At 37.0% G+C, this 11,036-nt stretch overlaps 1 protein-coding gene across 1 annotated transcript; it reads right to left on the bottom strand.

Annotated features, from left to right (window-relative positions):
• Window positions 1-6,486: 6,486 nt before the first annotated feature.
• RB195_004711 (uncharacterized protein) lies at window positions 6,487-10,376 on the bottom strand (the record flags this gene model as incomplete). The annotated part of the gene is made up of 2 exons (XM_064182675.1): window positions 6,487-6,644; window positions 10,271-10,376. The coding sequence occupies 2 exons, from the start codon at window positions 10,374-10,376 to the stop codon at window positions 6,487-6,489; spliced, it is 264 nt and encodes an 87-aa protein (XP_064033942.1).
• Window positions 10,377-11,036: the final 660 nt, after the last annotated feature.

Here is an 11,036-nt window from a genome sequence, read left to right as displayed (position 1 = left end):
CTCCAGATTCGTGGGGTGATGCCTTTAAGGAATCGGAGACGAAATGGATGCACAGGGGGAATTCTACCTTCACGTGAGGTCCTCACTGTTTCATTTCTAGTTCGAGATTGGATGTTGGGTTTCGATCTCGTGTGACCGTTTAAACTAGCTATGTTTATAGCTGGTTTTAGTGATTCGTCACGTTCTCTATCTCCTGTGCACATTGCTGTGCACAGGAGGTAGAGGACGTGACGAATCATTTTTTGCCTATATTGTGGATAATTTTCTTTTTCATCGCAACGAGATGAACAGAGGTTACCTTTATCAGTGTGTTTTTTGAGCTTCCCTGCGATACCATTTCACACAAGCAATGCATTTGTGCAGTTTTATTTAAGCATTTAAATAAGGCAGCCAACCATCGTTTGGTTCTTCTCGAGTAATTTTTATGTGGTGCAATTGTTCATTCAAAATTCTAAAGCACTCATCCATTTTGGATTCCCCCCAATTCTGACACAGAACAAGTTTTTTCTTTCTGTTCTTTTTTGGTGCACCATTGGTGTGTGTGTGAATAGATAGATAGATAAAAAAAATAAATAAACATCTAGGGAAAGGAATACGGATACATGATACTTGGATCAGGATAACCAAATAGTTAGAAGAGGCTGGCATTGCTTCTTCTCCGTGTGGAAGCCATCAGCCCGCCTAAAATGCTTTGTGCTTCCAGGGCGAATGGAAAACGCTCTTGTTATGGAACGAGCTCCGTCGTCCGTCATTCACCATCACTTAAGCACTTCCGAATTGTACAATTATGCATCAGTCACGAATACTTTGGCCCAATACTCGTAGATGGCACAATTCCATTTGCGCATTTCCGCCGAGCACTTGATTTGCTCATTTTTATAAGAAGTCAACGCTTTATTGGAGCGTTCTTCTGCATGCTCGTATCTCTTAGTTTGTGCTGCCGAACTCGTCGTCATCAGAACTCTATTCCATACATATACATAGAATTTGATGTAGGCATACAGTAATAGTTCCGGCACTTGAATTATGGGAAATCCTTTACGTCAACACCTCCGTAATACTACTCATTCCTATGACATTTAGCCGAAATTCACTCATTCCACATGGCTGAATCAATTTTTACTCACGAATGCATAAGTAATAAGTTATAGTAGTAGTTTTATTAATCTTAGAAGAATGCAGTGTAAAGCAAAAATTAGCTAATTACTTTAATTAATTAATTAATTAAATGTTTTCGTGTAAAGTTCACGTGCAACACGGAAATTTTGCAATTTTCTTCTATGTCTTTATAAAATTTGTAGTTTTTGCTATTTATACGCGTGACGTATGACAAATTTCAAGTTCAAATTTCTTACGTATTTATCCAAATTGTATTTAACCCAACATATGCGGAATTTCTTGTAACATTCTTCACTTCCCTTTTCCTTGAGTTCTTCTCTTTTGTTCTATCTTTTTCTTCTTTTGAACGATTTTTCTTTTCACAATACATTTGTATTAGGTGAACGGTGTGCAAAGACTTTGAATGAATTTTACGAGGAGTTTTGTGGTTGCAGTTTGCATGCATCGCTGCTCTGATGGACACTATTACGGCATCAAATGCTCCCCCGTTCCTTCATTACCGTATAAAAACTGTCATTTAGTCACTTACTCGCTCACTCTTCCTCTCTCTCCAATCAGTCTTCCTTCGTTGGTTTTGAGAGAATGTGTTCAAGCCTTCCTCTCTTCACTTCTCTCTGAAATTTCTCCTTAGATTTCTCTGGTTTCTAATTTTTTGTCTTCGATACGAAGCTTGTTGGCAAAGCGAGAGGTCGAGCGTTACTGGATACATAGAAGAGCTTAAGTGCCGCGTTGTTAAAAACATGGAAACAAGCATTTATGTTTGTCCACGCATCCGCTACGCGTCCGCAACGCAGGTGATGAAATTTCCCTCCCTGAGGCAAGTCGTCTGCCCCTGACGGCAAGTCTAAGTGGTGGCGTCCAGAGAGCTTGAGCTGCGGTATAGTAATACTTTCTGAATTAACACTTAAGCGGTCAAATTAATTAAAGGCATCACCCCACGAATCTGAGGTGGTGCGGATTTCAGGTGGAGTATTCTTATACGGGATAGTAGATTATTATGGAGAGGGGAGTGATTCCGTCCATTTCTTGCTAATTGACGTAAAAAACGGTCCGGAAGATGCGGCGCGTGTACAAGGCTGGCGCGCTCCAATCGAACTCGTTGTAGAAAGTAGCACGCCGGATCGCTCTAAGCCGTATCGTCCGCCCCGTTTTTTTACGGCAATTAGGAAGAAATGGACGGAATCACCCTTCTCTTCATAATCTACTATGCCGTATACGAATACTCCACCTGAAATAAGTACCACCTCAGATTTGTGGGGTGATGCCTTTAAGGGTTATTTCTAGCTCAATATTTTACTTTTTTACCTTTCTGTTGCTCTTTTAGGACACTAGCCAGCTGGAACTCCCTCCGATGAGCTTTTTTCAATCTATGTGCCTTTAATTGGCCCTCGTTCTAGTCTAGTAGCGGATAATCGCTCAATTATAGCAAAGTTAGTGAGTCGTTTCGTCTCGAGATCCCCCAACCGTTGGCTCAGTGTCCTTGACGGACTCGCCCGTTCTGAGTTCTGAGTTGAGCAGGTCACCACAACACTGGCAACCCTGGTGTCCTACTGTAGCGTTCTAACACTTTTCACATATTCCGTAGCTGGAGCGGAAGCCGTCAATTCATGCTGAAAAGTACCTAAAAGGAGACCAGGACCAGCTTCGATGTGTAAAGCTTGGGCGTAGCTCTAGCAACCCCTCTTCCTCCTTGTTTTTGTTTTGTAGAACATCTGAGGGTGTTTTCAAGAGAATAAATATGTAAAAAAAGAGTCTGGCGCTAATTAGTCCGCTCCGGATGACCCAACTATCAAGCACTTCAATATAATTATAATAATCCATTTGATGTGGCTGAACAGAGGAATATTCTGGATTTCTATGTATTTCCTAGTAATCTAGTTGTTTTTACTCCCTTTAAGCAGTATAGGCTTGTGATTCCAAAGCTTGAGAATTCTAGAATTAAGTGCATACTACCAAAGTGCCGAAAATGAACCGTGATCTAAAAAAGTGGTGACCTTTTGAGACATTGTATGGTTAATTTAATAATACAGTAATCAAAGGAAATATAATTAAACTCAGGTTGAATTTGCTGGACATCTGAATGTTCGCGGATATTCGAACAAATGGTAAACGAATCCCGATGGACGCCTGAAGAGTGCGAAAAGAATCTTTGCAAAATTCAACCAGAATTTTGTGTGGAAAAAAATCAACGATATTTTTGGAAAATCCGTACTTGATGAGTATCCATTCCAAGATTTATCCAGTTTCTTCCTTGAATTGGAGAGAAGAGTGATTCCTTGAATTTCTTCCGCCCAAGGATACGGCTTAGGGCGTCACTTTCCGGCGCGCTACTTTCTACGACGAGTTCGATTGGAGCGCGCCAGCCTTGTGTACGCGCCACATCTTCCGGGCCGTTTTTTTTACTGGAATTAGGAAGAAATGGACGGAATCACTCCCTCTTCATAATCTTTTATGCCATATACGAATACTCCACCTGAAATCCGTACCACCTCAGATTCATGGGGTGATTTGAGTTTTTGCGTTTATTTTTTGCTTTAAATGCAGCAAAAACTTTTGCCAGAACCTTCATAGCACGTACATGTATCCTTTCTATTTTTCCACAAAATGTATCTAGATAAATATGGAGAAGAAGTTTTCTACAATATGATCCAAATTCTTCTATTCAATCATAAGTTTATACCACGAAGGTATCCACGGGTGAATGGCTTGCATTTACCGAAGGCACCTGGATCGGCTTCCATGTATTATATCATGTTTCCTTAAAAATGAGGGAGGGATTAATTTTAGGTGGATACATAGAATCAGAGAAGTATGTTTATGCGAACGTATTCGCGTGTTTTTCCTCCATCTGCCTAAGCCGATTTTCGTGACGAGCCGATATGAATTCACTGAAGTCTCACTTAGATTACTTTCCCAGGAAAAAAAATTAGTATTATAGCTTCGTCTCAAGTCGATTAAATCTAAATTATATTCATAGTGTTACAGCTTCTGGATATAATAATTAATTAATCATAATAATCCTACAATAATCAATCCAAATAATAGTGTAATTGGATAGGAACCATTTTTGTAGTGATGTTTTGCCGTAAAACTCTTGCACATCCAGAACTCTAGAATGCTCTGGAATTCAAAATTAAAAACTAAATTAATGAAAATTGGAGGAATTTTTTAAAATATATTTTCAATATACGTAGTATTGAAAATTATGTTAATTATTTGTTCAAAAAAATAGAAAAAAGACACTCAAATTTATTTTTCTCTGTTAGTTTGCTGTTAGATTTATTCAAATGTTCATTAATACATCTAATTTCACTGAAGTTCCTTTTTTGTTGAATTATTTGAAAATTATTCGGATTATTTATTCAAAACACTAAAAAATAAGATTTAAACTTATTTATTTAGGAACCCAGGTTTCGGTTGCTAACCATAATACATTATAACATCTTTGGCCATAAAAATCTTTCAGTTTGGAAGGAGAAACACCAAGAAGCTACGATAACAGAATTATTTATTCTAGACTTTGAATTTTAAATTTACCCAGCATTTTCCTCTCTTATAACTACACAAATAATAAGATTTTAAGCACTTTTCTCGTTTAGCAATGGAATATTTTCAACGTATGGCATATGACATGATATTTTGATTTTTTAATATGTTTTTATATGTGTATTATTGAAAATTATGTTAATTATTTATTAGAATAAAATTTGAGTTGCGGACTATACGTTGGCGTGGGTTGGGTAACGTTGGTGTACCAGGTTATCCTCTCGGACAACTCTGCTGCTACCATGTTATCGTTCGGGAAGGAAAAGGAAGGCAACGAGGTTTTGTTGGCTGCGAGTGATGTCGAACCATCGACTGTGCAGACCTACTGGTGACTTTTTACCACTACACCACACGTGTCATTATTATCTATTATTTATTACTATTATTTATCAAGAATATGATTAAATAGACATTCAATAAGATGATTTCTGTTAGCAAACTTCGCTATAACTGAACAAAAAACGTATTTCAAATATAAACACGCATGTCAATAAAATCCAAAAACAAAAAATAATTCGTTTTTTCTTGCTGAATTCTATTTACAGGAAAACTCGTTATTGAAAGCTATGGAAAGCAATGAAGTTATATGGAGAAGTGGATGTTTTTTTTCCGACATGGATTACCGTATCCTAAGTGCCCTAATTTCGTGAGACTAATGCTAAGATTGCGGATTATCCGCAGTCTACCAGAAGAAAATCCTATTTGACGGGGTGTACACGGCATTGGCATTCGTGGGCTCATTGCGATCGCATTTTTATTGCAAAGAAAAATCGGAGAAATTGATTACTATTAATTAAATATACATTATTAAACCACTGTTATTTAATTACACATTACCATTATTATTATTATTATTATTATTATTATTATTATTATTATTATTATTCATGAGTATTGGTGTTGTTTTGATAAGCTTCATTATTTTTATAATTCTAAAAACAATTTTACCATTTATAGTTGAACAAAAACAGCATTAGTAAGAATGTTCATCTGAAAATATTCGAAATTTACATCCAGATAATTCTAAACATGGTTTTCCTCGTTTTTTTTTTCTTGTTTTTGTTTTTTTTTTTGCCGTGCCCATGATCCATATCAGGGATATCCGCATAATTACGTAAAAGCGGGGGTATCCGAACGAGTTTATGTGGCTTCGTTATTTAGTGGGTGGGGAAGAGGGGGTTCATTTACATATGCGAACACACACACACACACACACACACACACACACACACACACACACACACACACACACACACACACACACACACACACACACACACACACACACACACACACACACACACACACACACACACACACACACACACACACACACACACACACACACACACACACACACACACACACACACACACACACACACACACACACACACACACACACACACACACACACACACACACACACACACACACACACGTGCGTTAGTCAAAGCGCTACTATCCACACATATTCACATATACGTAGTTTAGACGGGGATGACGCGTATATTCGCTAATTATTGCGTGCTATCTTCGTACTGGGCGGGAGTGGTGTAGCGGTTAGAGGTTCCGCTTCCTGCACGATCGATCGGAGGTTCGAATCCGCCCTAGTGCTCACCAAGCCTTTCATCCCTCTGGGGTCGATAAATTGGTACCAGACTTGTCTGGGATTATAAAAACACTTACTTGACACATCGGCTAGCCACCGCAAATCACTGTATAGGCCAGTTACACGTTCGTAAACCTCAAACGATTCTGAATTGAAGTGAACGTGGGGGCGCATCCCAAGCGGATTGATTAACGCCAGAAACTTTATCCTTTATCCTTTATCCTCGTACTCTTCCCATGACTCAACTCTTAATTGGCCCTCGGCCGGCAGGCGGGCCCATGGCCATTTCTGTGTAGCTGTCTGGATTTCTTTGGTGACCGGAGTAGACGATGGATACCATTGAAGTATAGCTGGTACCGAACTTCTTCCTTCGTATACGTTCAGATCCATCTCGGATCCTGTAGAACTGCTTCAGGGCTTAACAGACTGTGTTAAGGGTTGCCAGTATACCACAATAGTTAACACACTATCATGGTATGCCGGCAACCTTTAATATTCACTGCTTACTTGAGCCTTGTTTCTTTTATTTTATTTTTATTCATTTTATTTTCCATTTTCTTCTTTTACTTTACACTTTTTATCTTTTATTTTCGTGGTAAAAATTTCCCTTTTTTATCTTTTATTTTCATGTTTTATGTTCGTGGTAAATATAATATTTTTATCTTTTATTTTCGTGGTAAATATAATATTTTTATTCTTTATTTTTGTGGTAAATATTTCCCGAGTCACTGTTAATTAATTGTCCGGTGGTGACCTTAACTCATTGTGAGCTCCTTCTTTTTTTTACTTAACGGCTTCCATAGCCTCAATGTAGAATGAATTCTGCTCTTTCTCTTCCTTGTTGCTTTTATTTAATTTTTTTACCTTATTTTCTCCTATTTTATCTCTATTGACTTTTATTCATTTGAGATACTGCTAATGATTTAAATGTTTCTGGATAGAGTTCTGGATTTTTTTTCTAATTTCATTCACGTCCCATCCTGATCTCTCGACGCTGCACGCCCTCCTCCCTTCTCTCAGACCTCGGACAGTATTCTTCTATGTATGCAAATGGAATTACTAATCCTTTCTAGTTTTTGTCTACTGAAAATATTCAATTTTTCCCAGAATCAATCATTTTTAAATGGATTAGGTGCAAAAAGCTTTCTATACGATTGTTTTTGAGGAAAATGAATTTGCACCAACGTTAATACTCATTACAAATATGTGAATGTCATTTTTGCTTTCAATTAGTGATTGAATTAGAGGAGAAGGAGATCCGATACGGCACGTATGGCAAATCTTTTTTCAGTCGGCAAAAGATCGATTTCTCTGTTTTTCATTACTATACATATATTATTGTTTTAATTATTTTTCACTTTATTTATATTACTAAATGGTACTATTTAATACCAATTAATTATTAAATTTTACTATGCAGTTTTATTGTTTATATTACTTGGTTAGTAATTATTGTCACATATTTTGGATACTTTGTGAGATTTTTTACGGCTGAGCCAACCAGTTCGGTATTGGGTCAGAATCATAGAAGCCCGTTTCGATCACTCGAATCGCAGCGATAAAACTGATTATAAAAATAAAATAAATTAAATAAACAATTAAATAAAATAAATAATTAAATAAAACAGGTGCGATTTGCTGGACAAACCACGAAGTGCTTTAAAGATCGTTGATTTTTAGCTAATGGACAGGTGTTTCTTCGAGGCGGAAGCTAATGAACCGTTTCCTATTTCCCTTTCAAAGAAGAAAGAATAAATTATGCGATAGACAGTGTTTTCTTTACTTATGTACATCCGGGATTTTTCGAGAATGCTCTATTCAGGAAGTATGTGGTTCCGTGTGCAATTCTTTCATCAAAATCTTAAATGCGGGAGAGAATTGGCATTTCAAATGTTTCCTAAGAAAAAAATTCACCAAATTGTTTATCTACCTCTAAGAAAGTCTTAATGAAACGCTTGAGTGAGCGGTTCTTTTCTTCCAATGGATTGCTTCGAGAATCTCGTTAAGATTTCCCGTCTGTTTGTTCTTGGCTTGTTCTTCAAAAGTACTGCTCCACTGCATGCACTTATCGAGATCCATAAAGTGTGGTTTTTAAGAGAATTACTGGAAGTAGAGGGAAAATTTTGAGAAAAACCCAGCAAATATCGATTTTTGGGAAGCCCAAGGATGGTAGTACGATGGAATTCCCTTATTTTCAAAGGAACCGAAGGAGGAACGTGAACCGTTTTCTAGTTATATTCGTTGGAAATATAGCTACAAAAATGAAAAAAGTTAGTTATAATTGAAAATTCCTTTCTTCCGTCCTTTTCCCATCATCTTAACTAAAAACTTGATTTTTGTGCTTTACATTCGTTCGACAAAAGAAAGTGAGGAAAATGGACCTGAAAAATATTCGAAATTTTCGAGAAATTTCTTCGGGCAGTTTTCGGATGAGGCACTAAGTTTACCTGTTTTATCAACCGCCTTGGGCGTTGTTATTCTCCGCAGCGCAGCCGTTAATTCCAGAATCTCCACGAACAAAGTTGTTGGCTGTTGGTGTTTTCACGTCTATAAATCGATTCTCATCTCCTTTTCCTTCTCTTTTTCTCTTTCCTCTTTTTCTTTTTCGCCAGCTTTTTCTACCTCCCTCACTTTCCCGCTCTCCTTCTGTCCTTGTCTATGAGAAATTACGAAATTGTCCGCAAAGTTAACTCCTATAGTTAAAATCTTGATATTTTGACATCTCAGGGACATTTGGCCCATCACAAGTACGCGCTAGGCAATCAAGTTCTGACTGAGGCTCCGGAGAAAAATAGAAGTGCATCAGCACCGTGAAGTCATCGTTATATTGCATTAATCATTGAGATGTCCGTGAAGAAAATATCCGTGAAAAAACCTTTTGAGAAAAAAATCTAATTTAATAATATAATAATCTAGAAATAATCTAGATAAAAATCATTTAATAATAATCTAAAAATAATTTAAAAAATAAAAAAACAATCTTTCTGTGTTCTCTGGATCTTCTGGATGTTTTCATCTTTGAGACTTACCACAAGTGTGTAATGAGATCTCCTCCAAAACCTGTTGGAATTTCCAGACGTACACGCACTTGTTCGTGGAGAAACGTATTGCACATAAGTTTTTCTTGATTATATCGAGTTTGCACGAACTTGCACGTTGCATCGGAATAGTTTTACTATTCCGGGGACCTTTGAGGCAAAATAGCTGTATGTACTCCGCGTATCAGATTACTATGTTTAGTTCATGAGCAACTATCAAATGACAATAATAATGTTGTTTCTGAAAAAACGGAGGACGTGGGACAGTTCAACTAATACGTTGTTTTACGATCGACTATATACCAATAGTTGTTGACACTTATGTTCACCCAAACGACCGCGTGACTCGTTTGATTGGAGCGCGGCCAAAGGTGGAAGGAAGTGTGATGTGCAAAAAAGTAGAGTCGTGTTCTTCAGTTCGGACGTGTTTTTTTTTAAATTCAAATAAAACTGAAATATAAAAAGTATTGAATAAATAAAATATCACTGAAAAATTCACTATTAAAATCAAATCGAAATTTAATTAAAATTTTAAAATTAATTAAAAGAGCTAGAAGCCGGATTTGATGCTTCTAGAAAGGAAAGGGTGCACTGATCGACTATGTCACTACTAAAATCAAGAATATGATGATCTGTCATGAATATCATACCATTATTTCCTATTATTTATTATTATAATATTATTATTACTATTTAGCAATAAAATTATTAAATAAGCATTTAATAAAACGATCTCTGTTAGCAAACTTCGTCATTACTGAGCGAAACACCTATTTCACTATTATCCTAGGGAAAATCCTTTAAAGGAGTATAAATCTTTTTTATTTCTCGACTTGTCTGTTTTTGCTACTTCATCAGGCATCTGTTTCTCGGGAGGTTCGGTCCAAAGAATTTCTCAGCGGATCTACGGAAGGTAGCTGGAGACTCCGCACTTAACTTCCGTGTTGCCCTCGTACCCGACTCGTCTCGACTTAACTCACATCTTTTCCTCAGACCTCGCCAGCTCTCGTCGACTCCTATTGCATTCCCTTGCAATGACGTCTCATCTGACGTATACGTCATCTAATTCGCATCGTCCCTACATATCTCTAGCGTCACTTGCACTATTGATGTAGTACGTATAACATCTGCTGTTATACTGAGGTTCGTTGTGAGGAAAGCATGAAAACCACGTCCAGCCATGGATAATAGCTTGGTACGGTGCGTTGCCGAATAAAAATCAGTGCCTGCGGGAAAAAGGCCCCAAAAACATGGAGATGTTTGTAGTTTACCACTCCTACCGAACCCCAAAACCTATGTGTGGGTAAGCCTAAGTTAAGGTAATTTGTAGGTGAATGTTCGTTTCACTTTGCCCCGCACTCATTCCTTTTCAAAATTGAACTTTTTCAAAAAATTGTAAGAGGAAAATAAATTATAAAATAATTATCTGAAATAATTATAAAATTAAAATTACACTGAATTATAAAATAGTAAACAAAAACAGCCCATAATGTTTGGATATAGTAGCAACAATTCCATAGGGAGAGCTAAATCTCTCGCTATGCCTTTTCATTTTGTAGGGTTCAAGGATCTTGAAAATTTCCTCCACACTTAAACACCTAACCACAGTAATATTATTAAATTCTAAGTGAATTAAGTTCTAGTTGTTGGGGAATTATCAGTGGAGTTCGTAAAAATTTAGTCGGTAAAGCTATAATTTGAGATCCTTAAAAATTATCCTAA

This window comes from Necator americanus, chromosome I, assembly GCF_031761385.1.
Source record: "Necator americanus strain Aroian chromosome I, whole genome shotgun sequence".
Classification (NCBI taxonomy): domain Eukaryota; kingdom Metazoa; phylum Nematoda; class Chromadorea; order Rhabditida; family Ancylostomatidae; genus Necator; species Necator americanus.
Note: the sequence above shows the minus strand (reverse complement) of the source record. Positions and strands in the feature narration are given on the sequence as shown.